The following is a 24,311-nucleotide window of genomic DNA, read 5'->3' on the forward strand; positions in this document are numbered from 1 at the left end:
ACAGGGCTTTAAAAATTTATTTCAATTTTTTGTCTTTTTTTCCTAATATTCTAGAGCAGGATTTTTTGATACTCAGGTTACTTTGTGTCTTTCTAATAATTACGTCTGTTAGCAAAAGTTGGTTAATACAGAAAAACAAAAAGATCATCTTTGTACTGCTCACATATAAACAATGATGATACTCTAATGCATTTCCTTTTGCTTTTTTCAGTATATGTGCCTGAGTGTATGGCATGTACTTATGTAATGTTTAGGAATTGAGATATTTATGAATGTGTTTTTTACATGATTGATAAGTTTTATATCCTGATTCTCATATTTTTACTAGTAATATGTTGGACACTTGAGTTCCTGATTTCTAGACTAGACGGAATTCTAAGGTGATGCTGTCAGTTATTTATCCATCCCCTTACTGAGCATTTAGGCTTTTGATGCTGCAGGGAGTGTTGCTGGAGGATCATATTTTAAAATACTTGGATATAGAATTTAGCTTTAGCACTTACCAGTCTTTCTGACCATACACAAATGATAAATTCCAATAAGTCTTAGTTTTCTAAAATGGTATGAGTATATGCCATGGTGAGAAATAAAAACATGTTTAAACATTGCCTAGAACAGTGCCAATAGTAAATCTTGAATAAAGCTTAGCTTTTATTATTTACTTCTGAAGAAATGCATCTTCCCCTTTGCTTTTCATTACTGGCTTTTAGCTATGTTGTATTTTTGAGTGAAATATGCACAGTGGATATGATAAAACTTTTTTAATGAGTATTTTTCATATGAAAACAAAGAATCCTATAAAGCAGCTTAAGGAAAATGATAAAAGGGAAAGTAATTTACCTGTTGATTGTGTGTACCTGAAAAAGTGGCACTAAGGTTATATACATGTGTATGACTTTGAAGTATAAATAACTTTAGGTTTATTATGTTTCAGTTTAGCTGGTTTTTTAATTACATATTTGAAATATGTTTTTTTAAAAAGTATGTATTGTTTTCTGTAACTAGGTGATAATTGGAAAGAAGCAAGAAAACTTAATGTATCTCCACAGCATATTTTGGTGCCTATGCACTTCAATGTGGAACTCTCTAAGGCTTTGGTTTTCACGGATATAAGGATGCCCAAGTATGTACTATCTATAGTTTCATGTGATTATTGATTTTCTGTTATTCTGTGGCTAAGGGAATATTTTCTTCTTGGAATCGGTTCATGGAATATTTCATTCTTATTTTCTGTCATAGAAAACACCTAACAAAATTTACCATTTTTAAGATTAATTCAGTGACATTAAATACATACTTGTATGACCATCTCTATCCATTTCCAGAACTTTGTCATCTTCCTAAACTGAATGGTCTATTCGCTTCTCCTCACAGTGCATGAAAATCAATATTTCTATGTTTCTATGAATTTTGAGTACTCTCGGTACTTTATATAAGTGGAATTATACCATATTTGTCCTTTTGTCTGTGCTGTTTCACAGAGCAAGTCTTCCCACCAGCTGTGCCCAAGGGGTTCCAGTTTATCCAGCTACTTACCAACCTTGTTATTTTCTTCTTTTTAAAATAATACCCATCCTAATAGATGTTAATTTTTAAGTATACTTTTGAAATTTCTTTCCCCTAATTTTTCGTGATGTTAAATATCTTTTCATTTACTTGTCAGCCATTTATATATTTAATTGAAGAAATTAATATCTAATCAGGTCCTTTGCCCATCTTTGAATTGGATTGTTTTTTATTTGTTGAGTTGTAGGAGGTTTTTTTTTGTGTGTGGTTTTTTAAATATGTTCTGGATGTTAACTGCTTATTATGAATAGTTGTCTTTAATTAATATACTTAAATCAGAATAAAAGTTTTTTTAAAATAATTCCTACATTTTTGAAACAGATTCAGAATTTCTGGAACATTACCACTGGTTTCTTTACGAATCTCAGATAACAAACTGCGAGGGATTTTGGATTTGGTTGAAAGTATTCCAAAACCCACACCTGCAACTGAAGCACATGCCCCTGTCAAACCTTTTCAGGTAATTTTATTATCAGAATAAATAAAGGCATGAATTAAAGAAATTTCACAAATAGTAAGCAACTGCAGAAATTTCAGTTTCAATTTAATCCATTCTGAGTATATTTTTTAAAATTACGTTTTTTAAAAATAGAGAAATAGATGAAATAATAATGGGGCACATCGTGAAAAAAAGGTATAAAATGATGTCTACCTTTCTTCACTTCTCTAGCCTCCAGCACCTCTTCAATGGTAACGCTGTTAAACACTGCTTTTCTGGTTTTCTGAAAATGTTTTTAGCTTGTATTAATTCACTAATACAGAAACATGTCTGCCTCTGTGCACTGTCAATACTTAAAATCACTTAAATGGGATCAGTATACTTATTGTTCTGAATCTTTCACCATCCTTACTTATATGTTATATATGTTAGAGATAGTTTTATGTTAGCACACACAGATCTTTCTTATTTTTTGTGATGATTATAGTAATAAATTGTGTGCCTGTACTTCCTTGCCTAATATAATGCTCTCTTGATGGACATTCAAGTTTTTCTGTGTGTTCATAACTATAAAAAATACTGTTTGAACTTCTTTGTATATCTATGTTGGGCATCCCTTTATCCATGAGGTAAATACCAACAAGTATTGATAGAATTGCTGAGTTAAAAAAGTATGTGAATTTTATGATCTTTGTCAACTTTTTTTTTCTAAATTTAGTTTTGATTTGTAGTTCCACCAAGAGTAAATTAGAGTCTATTTCTCATTAGAGTATTACTAAATACTAAAATTCATTCTGTTAAATGAGAAATATGTTATCTTCCAGTATTAGATTGATATATATTTCTTTATGAGTAAGATAGGGCCCACTTACATACATTTTTTTGTGTATGTAAAATTTCTATTTTTGGAAACTACTGTTACGTCTTTTGTCAGTTATGGTTTTTCAATTAGGGAAATTTTTCATTTACAAATAGTTTTTTTCCCTCATTCATTGTTTGATTTTTATCTGATACATTTATTTTTGCTTTCTATGTAGTATTTGCTTTCCAGGTAGTCAGTTGCTAGATTTTTCCTTCATGATTTCTAGGTTTCATGTATCTTAATATATTTTACCTCATCAGGGTCTTTCAAAAGAAAATACTCAGATTTCCCCCTTTCAAAAAAACAAATAGCAAATTGCTGACATGTTGTACCATTAGCCGATAGTGTTTTTCACAGTATTATTTTCGTGGTTTGTTGCTGAACTTTTTATTAACAGTCTCTTCTGAAGAATAGTCTTAAAATTTTGATCAAATACATTTTATCATTTTTTAAAATCCATTCTACCAATCTGTATATTTTCAGGTGTTTCAGTACTTTCACCATAAAGTAATTATGATAAAGAACTTTTGCCATTTTGCTGTTCATTTTCTGTATATGCAGTACTTTTCATACATCCTTTTCCCCCTTTTTTCTCTCCTGCTGAGGTGCTCATAATGCATATATTGACTTACTTGATGGTATCCCACAGTTCCTTAGGTAGTTTTTTTTTAAATTTCTTATTCTTGGTAATTTTGATTGATCTGTGTCTTTCTGTTCACTGATGTCTGCTTAAAATTGCTATTGAAATTCTATAGTGAGTTTTTTTCAGTTATATATTCCAGGTCTGGAATTTGATTTCATGTTATAATTTCTGTCTCTTTATTAATGTGTTCTAATTACTATGACATTATTTCCCCAATTTCTTGATTTCCTACTTCTGCATGATTCTTTTCAGCTCTCCTAGCATAGTTAAGAATTTATCTAAAATTATTTGCAATAAGTCTAATAAAGCTTCCTCTCTGAATTTTTTCTGCTTTTTCTGCAAATGGCCATATTTTCTTGTTTCATTGAATATATTCTCCTGCTACTGTAACCAGAAAAAACAATTGAGACCATTAGGTTCAGTGAAAGTACTATCCTGCTATTGTAACCAAACAATTACATAAGACTATTATTTTCATTAACATAGATGCAAAAATTCTTAACGAATATTACAATGAAAATGTATGATACTTAAAAAGTGTGTAACACTGTGACCAAATGCCTTTACCCTTGGAAAGCAAAATTGGCTCACTATTGTTAATAACCACATTTTTGGAATAAAAGAGAAAAAGCATTATCATTTTAATTGAAAGGAAAAGTCATTGACACATAACTATTCGTGATAAAAAGCTCAATAAAGTGAGAATAAAAGGGAGCCTCCTCAATTTGGTAAAGGATATCTTGGAAAAATCTATAGCTAATCTTATACTTAATTTGAGAAGGACTGAATGCTTTTCCTGTAAAATCAAGAATAGTGCAAGAATGCCTTTTCTCGCCATTTTAATTAAATTTATATTGAAAGTTCTGTCCTCTACAAATGAAACAAGAGAAGTATAGGATGGAAAATAAAAAGTAAAGCTATGTTTATTTGTAGAAAACATGATCATTTATGGTCAATGGTTTTAAAAATATAGAAAAATACCACTAGTAATAGTAAACAAGTGTAGGAAGTTTGTAGAATTCAATAGCAATGTAAATAAGTATTCATTTCTAAAAATGAAATTTAAAAAGTTTCCATTTACAATAGCGTTAAAAGGGATTAAATACTTAAGAAAAATTAAAAATAATTCAAGACCTGTGTACCTAAAATTATAAAAAATTTTTTTGAAAAATTATAAGACCTAAGTAGAATGGTGCAGATAGTTAAGAATTAAGGGACTGACTTTCAGACGGTTTTAGCCAAACTGTAGATTCCTTGCAATCGCAAAATAGAAATATTTTCTTTTAGGACATAGCAAGCTTATACACACACACACACACACACACACACACACACACATATATACATAAAGAGGGCCTCCCTGCTGGTGCAAGGATCAAGTCTCAGTGTCTCAGCACTATCACCATGGCCTGAGTTCTATCCCTGGCCAGGGAGCTAAACCACATGTTGCAGCAGACCTCTCCTGTTTCACTCACTGCTCCCCTCAGCAGTATATTTCTATACATCTGCCTATTCTGCTCCCCACTCTGTCTCTGGTGAATCCTCTCACCTCTCACACTGCTAGCCTATATCCCAGTTCTTGTATGCATAAATAAATAAATCTTTAAAAAAATTAAAATATATATAAAAATGGAAAGCATATATAATAGCAGAAACAATTTTGGATAAGAATGATTTTGGAGAATTTCTAATACTTGATTTCAAATCTTAACTCTATAGGTGTTGATGTAAATGGTATGTTAACATAAGAATGGATATGTTGTGTTTGCTTCGGCAGCACATATACTAAAATTGGAATGTTACAGAGAAGATTAGCATGGCCCCTGCGCAAGGATGACACGCAAATTCGTCAAGCGTTCCATATTTTTAAATAAAAAAATTTTAAAAAGATGAATATATTGATATATGAAGCAGTAGAGAATCTGGAAATAAACCCATAATATACTATGTGATTAATTTATATTTGATTTCTTACAAATATGCCAACCTATCTTAAATGGGGAAGGACCGTTCTTTCAGGAAATGGTTCTGAAATAACTAGATTTCCAAGTGAAAAAGAAAATTACATTAACCCTTATTTTATACCACTTAAATTGAAATAGAACATAGACCTAAATGTAAATACCACTGGTATAGAAATTTTCTTACCATAAATCATAAGAGGAAAATCTTTTAACTCCTGTGGTAGGCAAAAGTATCTTAGGATAAAAAAGCATACATATAGAAGATGAAAAATAGGTCAGGCTTCATGAAAAATTAAATGTTTTTTCCTTTTTCAAAGACACTATTAAAAATGAAAAAACAAGTCATCTAATTAAGAAAAACATTTGTAAAATTTTACAAAAGATAAAAGAATAGGAATCCGAGGACAAGCTCAAATAACCCAGTGTGTAGTAGCTATTATATGCATTTGTGAATTTCTAGTATGAGATTGCCAATGACTCTAGAAAAATTTTAAAGTTCTGAAAACACTAAGATTTGTGAGTATATGGAGCCATATAAACTCTAATCTTCCGAAGTTAGTGTAATGGTGTTGCAACCTTTTGTAACATCATTAGGGTACTTAGTAAGATGAACATATGCACTTCTACTCTTGGATATATGCACCATGGGAAGACTCGAACTTGAGCACCTAGAGGTGTGTTCAAGGATGTATAGAGTGGAACAGTGTGTAAAATGAAAAAAACCTGTGAACAATGCAAATATTTACTGACATTATGGTGGACAATATCAGTGTGTGCTATTAATATATAGTGATGGGACTATGGATAAAATTTAGATTGTTTATAAAGGAAGAAAGTCACAGGAAATATATATGTGATATATTTCCCTTTTTCTATAGTTTAGAAAACAGAAGCAAACAGTGTATTTTTTAGAGAAACATATTCATGGGAGGTTTAAAACAAGTACATAAAAGCAGACCATGAGCAATGGTAGGGATTGCGATCAAGGAGGAGCACTGGTGTTGCTTCTGAGTAAGGGTATGGCACTGTTTTCTTTCTTAACATGGGTGTTTCAGGTGGTCTTTGTTATTTTCTTTAAATGAAATTAATTTATTTTTTTATGCTGCATTTCCCAAACAGTAAAAAAGAGAATTTTCTGAACTCTCCTTAAAATAATTGAAAATAGGGGCCTTCCTGGTGGCACAAGGTATTAGGTCTTGGCACTGTGAAGCTATCAGCAGCCACTGCAGCATGGGTTTGATTCCCAGCCAGGGAGCTGGCCCACATGACGCAGCAGACCTCTACTGACTAGCCCACTGCTCCCCTCAGCAGTGTATTTCAGTCAATCTGCCTGTTTTGCTCCCTACTCTGTCTCTGGTGAATCCTCTCACGCTTCCCCCCGACCGCCACACCTCTGGCCTACACCCCAGCTCTTGTTGGATAAATTAAAAAAAAAATTGAAAATAAAACCACAGGCACTCTACTCCTAGAGGTTTAAATATACTTTTAAAACACAAATGATGTATACCAAATGTTAATAATAAAAAAAAAAGTACATGAAACAAAACATTATGGCCGATAAGTAATGCTAAACAAAATGAAAAATAAAGTTAGTTATTGAAAACAGTTGACTTTTTGATGGTTTCTCATGGATGTCATGGAGGTGGTTTACCTATCTGTTGCAGACACTGAGTTAAAATATATCTAAAATCTCTTACTCAGAGCTGTCAGCAGGGAAATTATTGTCACAGTTTTGTAATTTATTATTAATCTTGAAATTGTAAAACCATTTATTTATTTTTTATTTTTTTTCACTCTTTTTTTTTTTTTTTTAAAGATTTATTTATTTATACAAGCACTGGGTACAGCCAGAAGTACAGGAGGGTGAGAGAATTCACCAGAGCCAGAGCAGGGAGCAGAGCAGGCAGAAGGACCGAAATACACTGCTGAGGGGAGCAGCGGGCGGCAGGAGAGGTCTGCGTGCCATGTGGGACCCTCCTCCGGTGGCTGAGGAGCAGCCAGGGATTGAACCGGCGCTGCAGAGGCTGCGGGCAGCTTCGCAACCCAGCGCTCAACTGCTGCGCCACCGGGGAGGCCCTAAAACCATTTCTTTAAATACACATTTTATAATATACTTTTCTAATTCATGCTGGATTTTTTTTTTTTTCAGTTAATTCAAATTGAGATTTTTTTTTTTTGGTCAGATTATCTTAGAACTTTAAGTGAAAACTTTCGTGTTAACTGAAAAGGAATTACCTTTCTTCCAGAATCAAAGATCTGCTGCTTTGGGAGCATCACAGATTCCACAGAAAAGACTTCCTCTCTTGGAACTTCCATGTGTTGAAGATGGTAAAATGACACTTTCGGGAATTTTTCCTTATTATAAGTATATACTAGAAATAATCTTTATTTATTTATTTATTTTTTTGTTTTTTGTTTTTTTTAAGCTCCAGACTAAGTTTAATCAGTTGCCTTACTGAACAGTAATCAAATAAACCTGAGATAGAAGGGATCATTTTTTAATGAGTTCTATTAACTGTATACTTGTGCTTAATTTAACTATATCTGAATCCATTCCTCAGCATGGAATCATCACTGTTTCACATGAAACTATTATACATCATCTTTTTTTACTATTTTCTGATTTTTTACATGACAGTGGCAAATATCAGTAAATAGTATATCATTTGTACTATGTGCTATTTATATCAGTTGGTTTCTAAACACAACTAAAATTCATTTTTCTACCTGAATGCCACATTGTAGAAAGTATTAATTTCAAAATTAATTCCAATCAATATTATATCCAACAGTTTAAAATATAAATCAAACATATATAAACATGTTGGTACATAACTAACAATAATAGACTTAAGGCCATTTCAAGCAGTAAAAATAAAGATATGTTTTATCTATATATGATATTCTTTGTCATTGCTTTCTAGATATAAGATGGATTTTGTGCTTATACTTTTTTTGGATGTTACTTGAACTTTCAAGACTTAGTATCCAACATATATGAGGGAATAAAAATGTTTCTGACATGTGGAACTATTTCAAGCAATTTTTTAATTTAAGCAAAAACAAATGTAGCTGTACTGTCGCTTATTGTTTCCTCTGTTCTCTTGCAATAAGATAAAGTATTTAAATCCACTAAACAGACATATTTATGTGTAGTTTTAATAATGCTAGACTAGGCTTACAAAATAGATGAATTACCCAGAAACTGTTGATTCTCAGAAAGGGGATATAAAAAACAAAGGAATGCAAGATCATAAGAAATGCAAACAAATGCTTGGAAGTAACGTAATGGTCTCAACCACTGACAACTTTGCTTAATTCATTCCACCTATCAATCTGAAATTGAGCTTTCAGTTTTTCATAATTGTGCATTTATAGTAACATGCTTCTGTTAAAATACAATAGAGTATATGTGTTGTATATCTGAGTCACAAGTATCTATATCAAGACATGTCTGTATAGATATTTACATAAAATAAGGAATATATTAGAATTAAAAATGCTACCTTATTTGCAGTTCTCTTAAAATGATTTAATGATTTGATTTAATCACTTCCAATTGAGTACCTTTAGTGATTCACATCTGAATATTTCTTTTCTGCATATAATAGACTTTGCTTTGAAATATTATGCTAATACATTCTTACAGTTCTATTGATAATTATATTTGTTACCATTTAGGATCAATAATTTCAAATGATACTTTAAGTTGAAATAAGACACTTATTATTACTATTTTACTTCAAGTCCAATTTTAGTTCCAAAGAAGGCAGTGCTATCTTAAAGGCTTGAACAAGGTTTTCTTTGTCTCTTACTCCAGGAAGATCACTTAACAACAAACACTTGAGGTTACTTAAGTGATACAAAGCAATGATGCCTTTGCTTGTGATATTTCCACATGAAATTATTTCCATTTCCAACATGCTTTTCTGTAAATTTTCAAATTGACTAAGTCTCTTCAAACAATAATCCTCAATATAGTGACACTTGCATAGCTTTGTTTTTTCAACATGCTGCAGGCCCTCTAAGTAATCAAATCCAAGTCTCATGATACATGAGTCTGTGGCATCGATAGCCTGAATCTTGTATTTGTCCAGAGGGCCTATTGGGAGGCTGTTGTAGTCCTTCTGCCACCTGTGCTGACCGTGGTAGCGCACCATGGCCCCACAGCGTAGCAGCCACTCGGAGGCTGCCCTGTCTGGGCCTGCGTCCTTGATGCGTTCATAATCTACTTTATTAAACACTGCATTCAACCAGCCCCAGAAGTAACGGGAGTCACATGACCATGAGAGTTTCTTTAAGCCGCACAACTGCTGGAAAGTTTTTCTAAGCAGCATCATTTGATGGCGTCGGAGGCCCGGACCCAGCGCGTGTCTTTCACATCAGCAGTGGCGCCGGCTGGCCTAGAAATAACCTTTATATGATCTTAAGACCATATAAAAAACTGCAGGCTCTGGCAGATATTTATGTATTTTCCAGAAATTTTGACTAACATTCCTTTAATGAAATATAATTTCATTATCTTTAGAGTTGTTTTTCAGTGGAATTTTTGGAATGTAAAGTTGGGTACATATTCACAAGGACCAGTAATATAATTAATCATCTTTATCCCACTATAAGTTAAGACTGCCATAAAACTTTGTAGATGACTTACAATGTGTTCCCTAGTTATTTGGAGAATTTTTTTGTAGTGAATTTTTAAAATTTTCCCTTTTTGTTATTAAAGGATAAAAAATGCATTAGTATCTACTTTAACACATGAAAACTTGTAAATGTTTTGATATAAAGTATTTGTTTTTATTTCTCTATTTTCAAATTTACTCTGTTTTAACTTTTTAAAATTGCTAAACATTGAGAGAAATTGTCATATGCATGCAACTTTTGAAATAGAAACTTAAGTGTTTTAGTTGTAGTGTTCATATTATAGAAAAACTTAAAAACATTATTAGGGCAATTATTTAGATGATTGAATAATGTGTATGATATTTAGATTCAGAGGAAGAATTTTTTGATGCACCATGTAGTCCTTTGGAAGAGCCTGCTCAGTTGCCAACTAGGAGTAAAAGTAACCAACAGAGAAAAACTCTAAAGGAGGACTGTCTAAAAAATATGACTCAATGTAAAATAAGATTTGAAGTGCCAGAGGTATGTACCATAGAAAAATTAGTAGGACTTAATTATCATTATTAGTAGGACTTTAATTATCATTTCTGCTGTCCACAACTTATGTACTTGATTTCATCACCAATAGGCACTGTTGTTTTCATCCTGTTTAAGCCAAATCCAAGTGATACTGACTGATTCTCCCTCCCTTTTCTTTGAAGATTAATTTCCTTGATGAAGAATTGGGAGGTTAAATGATAAATTGTATTTACTTTGTAAATATTTATTGAAAATGATTATTTATACAATGTGTGAATTGTGTGTGTATAAAATTGCCTAAATTTTAAATATTTACATCATGTGTTTACCTCATATGTCATATTACCACCACCCACATAAACAGTTATTTTAGGTAGTAGTGGTTTCTTTTTTCTTCTCCAGGTTTTGATTCAGTTTTATCACTGTGTTGGAGATTGTGAATTACCTGTGGTAGAAATTAAAGTCTTAGGATTGGGTACAGAAATTGAGTTTAGAACGTTGGATTTGAAAGCAAATGCCTTTGTGAAAGAGTTCTGCTTAAAATGCCCAGAATATTGGGGTAAGAATCTATTTATTTAAAATAAATGAATTAATTTTGTTTGACATCCTACTTGGGAGTCTTAAATTCTCAAGGTTTTAAAATCAGTACCTTTGCTAATACATCTCAGAAATACTGTGCTGGTGAGATAGGTTTTTATTTTAAACTTATACTTGGGAACCTAAGGGGATTGACTGCAAAGAAAATGATAACTTTTTCATTAAAGAAAATAAAACAGTCATGATTTAATTTTAAATCTACTTAATTATTAAAACATTTAGTTAATTTCTAATGATCGTGTAATAATTTACCACAGTTACTGCTCAAAAAAACACAATTTATTAAAGTTCTGCAGCTGACTAGTCTGCCACAAATTTCAGCAAGAAAATAAGATGTTTATAGGAGTTTCTATTTGGAAACTCTAAAGGGAGACCCATTTCTTTCTTTATTTTTAAAAAATATTTTATATAATTCTTAACATCATTTTTCATTTTTGCACAATATATGCATTTTCATTTTGGTTATATTCTCCATACAATTTCTCACCCCCCCTTATTATGACCCAACTCTTTCCTCTCCTCCCCCTCCCCAACCCCGTAGTGTGTCTCTGGTTTAGTTGCTTGTTGATTTTGATTTTTTCTTTATTATAATTAGTCTTTTTTCCTAGGGGAGACCCATTTCTTTGCCCATTTAGGTGTTGGCAGAATTTAGTTTCATGTGATTTAAGTTTGTTTCCTTGCAGCCTAGTAAGTGAAGGCTGACCTCAGTGCCTAGTGGTTTCCCTTGGTCCTTGCACATAGTTCTCTGTATCTCAGAATCAGCATTGGACTGGGCATTAGGTCTTCCTTTCTTTGCCTTTTTGTATCCAATTTTTCTGCCTTTTGCTTCCTCTCTTAAAAAACTCAACTGATTATATTGGTTACATAGGGACAATCCGTGATAATTTCCTCTTAACCATAATCCTCTCTGCAGAATATCTTTTGCCAGTGAAGTAGTGTTATTCTAAGGTTTTGGGGATTACAGTGCTGGCATCCTTTTTTGTGGGTGGGTCTGTGTCATTCTGCCTACCACAAACATTTTATATTCCATAGTCATAATGGATAAATTATATGATCCCTTAGAAGATATTCATTTGCTGTGTTAGGCTTTAGAAAGGTGCTATTTATTTAGAAAGGTGCTATTTATATTTCCTCTTTTATTTTTTGTGTTTTTCATGAAATATAATTCTGAATGACTGGAATGATTAAGAAAATTATTTAGTTTAATTTCATTAAACTCATTTCAGCATAAGAACATATGATGAGATGCCTTTAAATTTATTTTTAAATAGACTCTAATTTTTAGAGCAGTGTTTAAGTCACAACACAATTGAGTAGATGATATATAGGTTTCCCATATACCATTTGGAACCCACTCATGTCTGGCCTCACCCATTATCAGTATTCCCTATCAGAGTGATAAATTGTTAGAGTTGATAAATCCACATTATACCCAAACTCCATAGTTTATATTTGGACTCACCTTGGCATTGTGCCTTGCTAGGGGTTTTAGACAAATGTGTGGTGACATGTATCCATCATTATAGTATCACATACAGAGTTTCACTGTCCTCTTTGTTCTTACCTATCCATCCTTTTTTATCTTCCTCCAACATGTGGCACCTTTGCCTTTTACAGAATGTCATATAACTAAAGTAATACAGTATGTAGCCTTTTCAGACTGACTTCATCCACTTGGTAATACTATTTAAGTCCTCTGTACAGCTTTTCATCACTTGATAGCTCATTTCTTTTGAATGCCAAATAATATTCCATTGTGTACCAGTTTATCCATTCACCTGTTGGAGGGCATCTAGGTTTCTTCCAAGTTTTGATAATTATGAATAAAAACTTCAGTTAACATCCATATACAGATTTTAGTGTGGAAATAAATTATCAATTACTTTGGGTAAATAGCACATAGCACACTTGTTGGATTATATGGGAAGAATGTGTTTAGTTTTGTAATGAACTATCAAACTGTCTTCCAAAGTGGCTATTGTATTTAGGATTCTAATCAGCAGTGAATGAGGGTTCCTATTCCTCCACATTCTCATTACTGTTAAGTATTAGCATCCTGGATTTTGACCATTCTAACAATTTATATAGCGGAATCTCATAGGTATTTGAATTTGCATTTCCCTGATGACATATAACGTAGAACTTCATTTTTATATGTTTATTCTTTGGTGGATTGTCTGTTAAGGTTGTGACTTGTTCTGTTACCATGTCTCACAGACTTTTAAGAGTTCCTTATGTATTTTGAATAGTCCATTAACGGATGTGTCTTTTGCAAATATTTTCTCACTCTGTGGCGTGGCTTTTTATTATCTTGAGAGTTTCAGTTGCAAAGCAGAGTTTTTAATTTAATGAAATCTAGTTGATCAGGCCTTTCTTTTATGAAGCATGCCATTGGTGTCATATCTAAAATGTCATGGCCCAATCTGGGGGCATCTACATAGTCCATAGTCTATGTTGTCTTTTTGAAGTCTCATAGTTTTGTATTTTTTATGTAGATCTTTGGTCCATTTTGAATTAATTTTTCTGAGGGGTGTGAAGTTTGTCTAGATTTAATTTTTGTATATTGTTGTTTATTGACTTTAATGTTGAAAGTACTGTCTTTGCTCCATTGTACTATTCTTACTCCTTTGTTGAAGAAAAGCTCACTCTGCTTCTGGTGGGGGTCTTATTTCCTGGATTCTGGATTCTGTTCCTTTATAGTCCATTTGTCTGCACTTTCATCAATATCGTATTGTTCTGCTAATATATTTATACATTTTAGCTTTATAATTGTTAGATTTATTTAACGAAAATATGAAACTATTGACAACAGACAACCTAAGCAAAATTAAGAGACTATAGTAGATAGAATTCTAAGATAGTCCTGAGGTTTTTTTTCTTCTAAAAAAAATTAAATGGTCTTTGTTTTGTTTTTGATTGCATCTTTTCTTGAGGTAACATCGGTATACAACACCATGTAATTTTTCAGGTTTATGCTTTTTCAGGTGTGTATATACTACTGCACCATACCCACCACCAAAGCACTCAGAGCCTTCCACCATAGTCCACTTTCCCCTCCACCCTCCACCCTACCTTTCTGGTAACTTCAGTTGTGAGATTTGTAGGGTTGGTTTTGGTGTGCTTTTGTCTGTTCTTTTGTTTCTCTCTATTCTTTATATGAGTGAAATGATATTGTTGTTTGTCTTTCTCCTTCTAATTTATTTCATTTCTTAAATCCCTTCCATCCATGTTGTTGAAACTGGGAAGAGTTCATCTGTTTTTTATTTCCAAGTAATATATCATTGTGTGTATGTATATATCACATATATATATCTTAATCCACTCATCAGTTGTTTGTGTATAGGAACACAGTTTTTATATATTGATTTTGCAGCTTGACACATTACTGACTTACTGCTTCAAGTGATTTTTTTTTTTTTTTGTGGAGTCTCAGGGTTTTCTGTGTATATTAACATGTCATTTGCAAATAGTGAGGTAGTTTTGCCATTTGGATTCTTTTTGTATCTTGCTCTTGTCTAACTCTTATAGCTAGGACTTCCAATATTATGTTGAATAGTACAGGATATCCTTGTTGTTTACCTGCTCTGAGAGGATAAGCTTTCAGTTTCCCACCATTCAGTATTATACTAACTGTGGGTTTGTCATATATGGCTTTTATTATGTTTTAGTGTGTTCTTTCTCTCCATTTTTTGACAGCTTTTATCATAAATGGATGTTGAATCTTATGAAATGGTTTCTCTGCATCTGTTGATAGGATCATATGATTTGTATTGTTTTGTTGAAGTGGTAAATTACTTTGAAATTACTTTGATTAATTTACATATGTTGAACCTTTCCTTGTGACCCTGGAATAAATCCCACATGGTCACGATGTATTGTTGAATTCAGTTTGCTTAAGTTTTTGGTGAGTTCAGCACTCACTGATAGTGATCTGCAGTTTTGTGGGTTTTTTTTTTTAATATTCTAATCTGTTTTTTTATGAGTGTAATGTTGGCCTCATAAAATGTGTTCCTCAGTTTTTTGGAAAAGATTGAGAAGGATAGTTATTAGTTCCTCTTTAAGGTTTGGTAGAACTCACTAGTGAAACTCTCTTGCCCTGGGCTTTTATATTTTATTGCCAGACTTGGTAACTGTTTCAGTTTCCTTTCTTGTAATTGGTGTGTTCAGGTTTTGTATTTTGTCCTGATTGAGCCTCAGAAGGTTGTATGCTTCTAAGAAATTGTCCGTTTATTATTGGGTATCCAGCTTATTTGCATCTGGATGTTTATAGTAGTCTTTCATGAATCTTTGTATTTCTCAAATGTCTGTTGTAACTTCTCTTTCATTTCTGATTCTATTTGTTAGAATTGTCTCCATTTTGTTCTTTGTGGGCATACCTAAAGGTTTGTCTGTTTTTACAAACAAACAAACAAACCAACAAATGAACAGCTTTTGGCTCAGAGCTGCCATTCCCAGGCTGGGTGATATGCCAGAAACTAGGACCCTCACCCAACATGCTCCCAGCCCTCCTGGCCACCATAAACAGGCCTGGAACTCCTGCTCCCTGGCCAGGTGAGACCACACAGACAGACAACAGTTAAAAGAATACCCATTAGGCTAACATCGGACTTCTCTGAAGAAACACTATGGACAATAATAGAAAAGAATGAGGACCTCCCTGGTGGCACAAGGGGTTAAGTCTCAGCACTATGAAGCTATTAGCAGCCACTGCAGCACGAGTTAGATCCCTGGCCAGGGGGCTGATCCACATAGCATAGCAGACCGCTCCTGTCTTGCCCCCTGCTCCCCTCAGCAGAGCATTTCAGTCCATCTGCCTGTTCTGATCCCCACTGTCTCTGGTGAATCCTCTCACCTCCCTCCACACCTCTGGCCTACCCCCCAGCTCTTGTATGCATAAGTAAAATAAATCTTTTTTAAAAAGAGGAAAAAAAATGACATTCAAAATACCCCAAGACAAAACAAGCTAGCCAAGAATACTTTATCCTTCATCACTCTTCTTCCTGCAAGAGAGAGAAATAAGGAACTTGTTCGGCAAAGAAAATGTTAAGGAGTTTACATCCATTAAACCTCCCTGCACAAAATATTGAAAGACTCTTTAGAATTTAAACCCTCTAAAGAGGAGTAAACACAAAGAACTCACAAGGAATTAAAACCAACAAACTAGGAACAAAATGGCAGTAACAGACTTTTACATATCAGTAATCACTAAATTTCAGTGGACTGAAACCACCAATAAAAGGACACAAACTATCTCTAACAATCCAACCTTCTGCTGCCTCCAGAAACATACCCAGCTTCCAAGTGTAAACGTAGACTTAAGGTAAAGGGGTGGAAAACAATTCTGGTAGCAAATGGCACCCAAAGGAAGGCAGGAACAGCCATGCTTACATCAGATAAAATAGACATCCAGCTTAAAAAGGTAAAAAGACAGCAGTGGACATCATAATGATAAGGAAACGGTACCTCAGGAAGACATAATACTCATCAGTTTATACTCACTAAATGAAGGAATACCAAAATGCATCAAACAGCATCAAACAGCTGCTATCAAATTTGAAAACACATTAGAGATTTCAACACCCCACTGTCACCAATAGGATCTATGAGACAGAAAATAAGGATGTAATTGCCTTTAACAAAGATCTAGACCACATGGGTTTAATAGACATCTATGGGGCACTGTACCCCTCAAAAAGCTAAATATAGGGCCTCCCCGGTGGCGCAGCGGTTGAGCACTGGGTTGCGAAGCTGCCCGCGGCCTCTGTGGCGCCGGCTCGATCCCCGGCTGCTCCCCGGCCACCGGAGGAGGGTCCCACATGGCGCGCAGACCTCTCCTGCCGCCCGCTGCTCCCCTCAGCAGTGTACTTCGGTCCTTCTGCCTGTTCTGCTCCCCGCTCTGGCTCTGGTGAATTCTCCCACCCTCCCGTGCTTCTGACTGTACCCAGTGCATGTACAAACAAAAACAAACAAACAAATAAATAAATAAAAGCATGCCTCTATTAAAAAAAAAAAAGCTAAATATACATTGTTCTTGGGTCATGCTCCAGGATTGACCACTGCTGGGTCACAAGGCAAGCATCAACAGACTTATGAAGACTCTGACCATAAAGATGCTGAAATGGAAATCAACTATAAAAAGAAAACAATAAATACCGAAATAGAAGCCAAAAGACAGTCCAAAAGAACAATGAAATCAAAAGCTGGTTCTATGAAAATAGACAAGCCTTTAGGAGGGAGAAACTTCAATAATACAGGTTTGGGAGGTCTTTCCTCCCTTCTCTGAATTCCTCTCTTCCCTTCTTACTCATATCCCCTTTTGGAATGCCCGCTATCCTTATGTTGCCTTTTGTAGTGGAGTCATAGGTCTCAAATTGTTTTTTTTCCCCCTTTGTTATTCCATCTAGTCCTTTGTACATTTTTATCTTGGGGATTACTGATTCAATCCTGCATTAGGTCTATTCTTCCATAGCTTTCTCCAAAATTTTTCATTCTCTATAGATTTTTTAATATCCTGCATCTTTCTTATTTTCAAATTTATTGATTTTATTTCCATTCATTGATTTTATTTCTCAGGAAATCCATTTGGCTTTTTGAATTTTCTTTCATTTCTTTGATCATTTTTTCTGTGTTTTCTTTGTATTCTCCCATTTCTGTGAATTTCATTATCATGGAAAGTTTGTATTTTATGTCTTATAGGAAGAACAGATTTTCTAAGTGTTTGTGATTGGGTTCTGGATATTCTCTGTGGGTTAGTAATCCTCCTGTGGTCTCAGGCTGCCATTTGTTGTGTTTCCTTCTCTCCATTATTTGTTTTCTTGGCTGGTGCACTCATAAAGCCCCTGTTTAGTATAGTTGTTAACTCTTCAGTATCCAATCTTTTGAAGTCTTTTCTGGTCTCTTCTGTCCAAAGGATAATCAATCCTGCTGCTATCTCTAGGACAGTCTCTCAGATCCGCATCTCTCTGGGTCACTGCTTCAAGAGCCACAACCATTGTGACTCAGACCCTGTAGCCGACTCTATGGTTGGCCTTCAGTCTCCCACAACTGTGATTACAGGTTGTGAGGATCATGGTTCTAGTAGCTTAAGAAGCTGATGGTTTGCATCTGGTAGTTGGTGACAGTGCTCTCCGAGCTAGAAACTGGAGACCAGGAGCTTCCCAGCAGTTGTTCAAGCTGTCAGCTGGAGGCTCTGCTCCTGCACATGGTAACTGGAGGCCCGGGGTGGAGGCCAGGGACTGGAGGCCAGGTGCTCCCCAGCTCTTGTGTACCCAGTTGGCAGATACATACAGGGCTCCTGAACTGGCAGTGGCTGCCACACCTGGAGTGGTGTTCCTCCAAGAGCCAGTGGTGGGACTGGGTCCCTACCTGATTCTTCAGTGTTGTGAGAATTGTGAGGAGAAATGACAATTTTAGAGTTTAAATAATAGAGATGGGACTGTATTTTGGTAATATAGACTCTAATGCTCAGAATATAGGAAATCCTCTTTTTCTAATTATATAGTTGTTATAATTAATTATAATTGATATAATTAATACTGCCTACATTTATTTTCTATTTTCATCTGAAACAATTTTTAAAATTTAGATGTAAAGGAGAAACCAGTTTATTTGATTACAACACTGGATAACACAATGGAAGATCTTTTAACAATGGAGTATGTGCGGGTAAGCAGTTCCCACTTCTATCTGGCTGAAATGTTACAATTGAATTTTGTGAAAGTTAAGCGTTATTCAATTTAATCCTCATTCTAAGGTGATATTTTTAATTCCTAGTAATGGTAAGGTTTTTTGTTTTGGTGTCCATTAAATAGTTGTGATTTAGAAATACTTTATATGTCAAAATAAGAACAACTCTACATCCTGAGTAGAAATGACCTGCACTGTGACTATTTTTCCCAATCAGGATATCAAAAAGAAACAAGCTTTTTAATCTTTATGGAACTTATTGTGGTATGTGTTCAGAAATGAATTTTTCACTTGAATTTCTACTGTTATTTTAAGTTTCTTAATTTTTCTGTTATCAGTGACTCTGTTCCTTTCCTATTGATTTAGAGATCCATTTCATCATTTATTTTTGTATGTACTATGCTGTACTTATGATTTATTCAATATCTTCATTGCCCTATTTTTATGTGTCACAAAATTTTAATAATTATGTCAACCAGAGTATTTTGTCACTTTTAAGACCACTTTTACTATTATTAACACAGTTATTTTAGATTTTTGTTTATACATTAAATAGATTTTATATTCAGTGCTCTACATCTCAAGATAACTTAGTTTTGGATACTTGGTAGATAATTCTGTAATAAACTTGAACACAAATTTTGTTTTCACATACAGAAAAAATCAAGAATAATCTAATAGTTGTTGATGCCTGAATGATTATTCTCCACACTTGATAATACCTAAATTTCCACTCTTGATAATAAGCAATAGAACATAAGTATTTGCTCTGTGGCAGTCTGACATTTACTGTATTTTTTTTTTTTGTTGTTCTGGTGAAGTAGTTGTTTGCTTAGGTAATTATATATATAATTATATACAGATATATAAATAGCTGGAAATGTTATATAAATGTATATTAGGACCATTATGTGATTGTGTAAATATATGTCTTCCTGATTGTTTTCTCTCTTTGGATAGGCTGAAAAAAATGTATCTGGTTTGAAAGGTACCTGTAACAATGTTTTGCAACTGATTAAGGTATGAATGGTCAATAATTTGTTTTTTTAATAAGATAGTGTATTTCTAACTTAGTGTACTGTGAAAATTGTAACTAGAAGTCTGTGATCCTTGAGGTTAAAAATGCAATATTGTAAGTTTTATGCTTTATAAAAGCACAATATATACTGCCTTTTAGAGCTCAGACAAATATTTATTGATCGGTTATTAAAATTAACTGTTCCCTTAGGTGAATTTTTCCTCTTTGGATATTCATTTACACACTGAAGCACTTCTGAACACAATGAATTATTTTAATAATCTCCTTCCACAATTAGAGGAAACACCAGCCTCCATTTATGTCATGGACACTGAAGACAAAGGAGATAATAAAAAAATACGTATGTTTTTTAAACTTCAACATGGAATTTTTTTGCCAAGTAGATTAATAAATTGTGACTTCAATGTTAATTATACTAACTGACTTCAGAATTCTGTTACCTTTGTTATTTAGAGGGATCATATACTATATTAGTTTTAGAAAATAATAGTGAAGTGATTACTTCTGATAAAAATGTGGCTTTTATTCTTTTTAGTTGAAGATTATACAGTGGAAGAATTTGGTTTATATTAAAATTCATGCATTGAATAACATTTTAGAATAGAAAAGTAGAGCAAAATTTGGATAATATCAAAGAATTTATTAGAGAGATTTTTAAGTACAGTAAAGTTGAAACTTCAATGACAGTGTCACCTTATAGTCATTGAGAATTAAAATATTTATGGACTTTACAACTACAACTCCTTGGTTTCATGAAGTTAGTCTTTCAGAACTGGTTTTTGTTGTCATTCTGTCTGTTTGCTTTTGTTTTTATTAGATTTGATTATATTTTAGAATTCTTACCTTAATTCATTAGGAAATATTTTTCTTGCTTTCAGTTGAATTATAAGTCAGGTTTCCTCTAGTGGTATCAATGTTTGTTGTCGTATTCCAGTTACTTTATAAGCTTAGTGAGGTAATTGCTTAAGTGTTTCCTTTTTCTTTTTAACAATATGATTGATTTTTGCAGCTTTAAAACTACCCAAGAATGAAGATATTATTACCTTGCAAATTTTAGCAGAATTATCATGTTTACAGATCTTTATTAAAGATCAGAAACGTAATATTTCTGAAATTAAGATTGAAGGTAATAAAATTTCAGAAAAATAAATTCAAAACTGTGAAGTGAAAGAAAAGACATTTAATCATCCGTTTATTCCTTAGGACTTGATTCTGAAGTGATTATGAAGCCTTCAGTAACTGAAATAAATGCTAAGCTAAGAAATATAATTATTTTGGATTCTGATATAGCAGCTGTGTACAAAAAGGTAAGAATTTATTCATTAATATTACATATTTGATGTTCTTTATATATGTAGGTAGAAGATAGTTGATTTCAGCAATGTGGCTTATAAAGTTCATGGGTTTTGAGTTAGGGATAATTGTGTTTTTATCTTATTCTGTTTTGTAGTAGTTGTATGACTTGGATTCCAGTGGACATGATTTTTTAATAAACCACCTTGTGTAGTAATGCTCCACATATTAAGGGACCGGAGAGGCATAATATGCTTTTTGCTCTAGTTCTAGATATATCTGTTGTGCCATGACACACTATTGTGGACATCTGGGCTTTATTTATTTATTTTAAATTTTTTTTTTTAATTTTTTTTTAAAAAGTTTTATTTATTTATTTATTTTTGCAAGCACTGGGTACAGTCAGAAGCACGGGAGGGTGAGAGAATTCACCAGAGCCAGAGTGGGGAGCAGAGCAGGCAGAAGGACCGAAGTACACTGCTGAGGGGAGCAGCGGGCGGCAGGAGAGGTCTGCGCGCCATGTGGGACCCTCCTCTGGTGGCCGGGGAGCAGCCGGGGATCGAACCGGGCAGCTTCGCAACCCAGTGCTCAACCGCTGCGCCACTGGGGAGGCCCGACATCTGCGTTTTAGATACAATAATATATTAAGGTCTTCAGCTTTCTGAGCACTTGTACAATGTTTACCTGAAGTGCTCAGACTGTTTGACTCTGGTTTGCAGTAACATCCTTTAGTTTACCCAATACCATGGTATAAATAGTGTTGTTACTTATGTGTGCCATGAACAGAAAAGGATTCTAGCTCATCTGACATTTCTTATGAAATAAGATACCAGTGTAAATAAGATTCTTAAGTCTTCTTTATAGAGAAGTGTTTTGAAAGTATTCAAACGTAGAATTGCTAATACATGTTAAATCAGAGTGGTAGGTACATAAGTATTTCTATTCTCTACTTTCTGGCTTTAGTATCAGGCTAATATGGCTTCATAAAATGAATTTGAAAGTATTTTATTCTCTGTTTTCTGAAAGAAGTCTGCAGAACTGGCATTGTCTTGTTTAAGTGTTTGATGGAATTCCCAGTGAAGCTGTCTGGAATTGAGGTTTTCTTTGGAGGAATGGAATCTGGGAAAAAACCCTTTCACTTCAGCTTCATTTCCTGAGTAATGTTTTTGAGGGATATAGATAGGTTCCTTCCACCCCCAACCCCTCCCCACCTTCAAACTGTTAAAGATGTAACTTACTGTTCTTTGTAATACGTGATCTTGTTGAGAGATCTGCAGTATATCTTTTTTTTTTTTAAAGATTTATTTATTTATTTATTTATTTATACAAGCACTGGGTACAGTCAGAAGCACGGGAGGGTGAGAGAATTCACCAGAGCCAGAGCAGGGAGCAGAGCAGGCAGAAGGACCGAAGTACACTGCTGAAGGGAGCAGCGGGCGGCAGGAGAGGTCTGCGCGCCATGCGGGACCCTCCTCCAGTGGCCAGGGAGCAGCCGGGGATTGAACCGGAGCTGCAGAGGCTGCGGGCAGCTTCGCAACCCAGTGCTCAACTGCTGCGCTACCGGGGAGGCCCCTGCAGTATATCTTAACATTCTTTCTTTGTACATGATTTCTCATTTTTATTTGACTGTTTTCAATATTTGATTATGATATGTCTAAGTGTATGTAAGTTATGTTTTGTTTGATATTTACTGAGCTTCTTGGATCTGTATTCCACTATTTTTCTTTATTTTTTCAAACAGTTCTGTCTCTTTTCTGCCCTCTTTCTCCACCTTTCCCTCCCCTATCTCCTTGTTTTTCTTCCTCTTGGATTGCAAATATCCCCACTACAATCCTGTTAGATAGTGTCCACAATTTGGAATCTTTAATTCCCCCCCCATTCTTCTCTCCGTATAGTTCAGTTTGAATAGTTCATGTTGATCTTTTTGTAAGGTCATTGATTTTGTCTTTGATTCCATTAATCTGTTCAATCATTGAAGATATACTTCATGTCTGTTAGCATACTTTTTGAAAGTTTTTGCTTCCCTCTTTGACTGTTTTTCTATTTCTGTGCTGATATTCTTCATTTGTTCTTGTGTATTTTCCACTCTTTTTACTGGAAGCATTTACCATAATAAACATACCAGTTTAAAATTCACTGACTAAAAGTTGCAGCATCTCTGTTACAGGCAAGTCTAGTTTTGTTGCTTTGTCATTTGTTAAATACTGTTTTGTTGCTTTTTGGGGTGTCTTAATTATTGCATAAAAGACATATAGGATATTGGAGACTGAGGTACATAGTACTTATGTCTGAAAAAAAAAGTGTATGCTCTTTTTTTGCTAGATTGTTAGTGTGAGAGGTTGAGTCAATGTAGTAGAGAGTTGAGCTGGGTTTGAGTTTTCTTGTTTAATATGGTCTTCTTCAATACACCATTGCTTCTAACTCCTTTAGCCGTATCCTAGACCAGTGCAGAGCTGGGTGGGAGTTCTGTTGATATAATCCTGCTCCAATCTCTGCTTTTGACTTTACTTCTCCCATCCTCAGAAAGTTCTTTGCCCACACTCTTTTCTTGATGTTAGATTCTACAGCTTCTTGTTTCTTAGTGCTTGCAAGCTTGGTGGTGAGTATTTGAGGGTACAGGATAGAGGTAAAGAGGTGCTTTGGGTAGGTTTTTATTTTGTCTCAGTTCAGTTACAGTCCTAAGCAAACTCTTTCTCTAGGTCTCAGAAATGGGACGTTAATGGAGATCCTTTTCCTCTTCCCCATAACATTTAATTTGTATCTTTTCTTGCCCTGAGGAAAGGTGACCTTTTCCGTCAGGTCCCAGAAGTGTGTCTTCCCATAGTGTAGAGACTGTTTTCTTTTGTCTTTATCTCTGGGGAAATGTATCTCAACCTGTTCCCTGAGAGTACCAAGGTTACTGGCTTTCTCCTGGTTTCTTCTCTGTCTCTGTTATTTATTTTTATTGAGGTAGCATTGGTTTTCAACACTATGTATAATTCAGAGGTTTAGGTTCACACAGGTAAATATTAGCACAGCAAACTCACCACCAGGGAACCCATGGTTTTCCACCATAGTTCATTGGGCTCCTTCCTTCTCCC

At 34.2% G+C, this 24,311-nt stretch overlaps 2 protein-coding genes across 2 annotated transcripts in view; one reads left to right on the forward strand and one right to left on the reverse strand.

Annotated features, from left to right (window-relative positions):
• VPS13A (vacuolar protein sorting 13 homolog A) overlaps positions 1–24,311 on the forward strand; it is a gene marked incomplete at its 3' end in the record, with an annotated part of 180,645 nt that overhangs the window by 56,938 nt on the left and 99,396 nt on the right. The window contains exons 22-31 of the mRNA XM_084236962.1: positions 1,006–1,123; positions 1,888–2,026; positions 7,721–7,802; positions 10,465–10,619; positions 11,019–11,175; positions 18,799–18,878; positions 19,860–19,919; positions 20,128–20,278; positions 20,948–21,064; positions 21,142–21,245. Of these exons, the coding sequence (XP_084093088.1) occupies positions 1,006–1,123; positions 1,888–2,026; positions 7,721–7,802; positions 10,465–10,619; positions 11,019–11,175; positions 18,799–18,878; positions 19,860–19,919; positions 20,128–20,278; positions 20,948–21,064; positions 21,142–21,245 (1,163 nt within the window). The remainder of the gene's footprint in view (positions 1–1,005; positions 1,124–1,887; positions 2,027–7,720; positions 7,803–10,464; positions 10,620–11,018; positions 11,176–18,798; positions 18,879–19,859; positions 19,920–20,127; positions 20,279–20,947; positions 21,065–21,141; positions 21,246–24,311) is intronic.
• LOC311173157 (ATP synthase subunit s, mitochondrial-like) lies at positions 9,212–9,814 on the reverse strand (the record flags this gene model as incomplete). Its single annotated transcript, XM_084236963.1, has 1 exon — positions 9,212–9,814. One exon carries the CDS (start codon positions 9,812–9,814, stop codon positions 9,212–9,214), a length of 603 nt encoding a protein of 200 aa, XP_084093089.1.

The sequence above is a fragment of the Talpa europaea genome (genome assembly GCF_964194135.1).
Source record: "Talpa europaea genome assembly, chromosome: 7".
Classification (NCBI taxonomy): domain Eukaryota; kingdom Metazoa; phylum Chordata; class Mammalia; order Eulipotyphla; family Talpidae; genus Talpa; species Talpa europaea.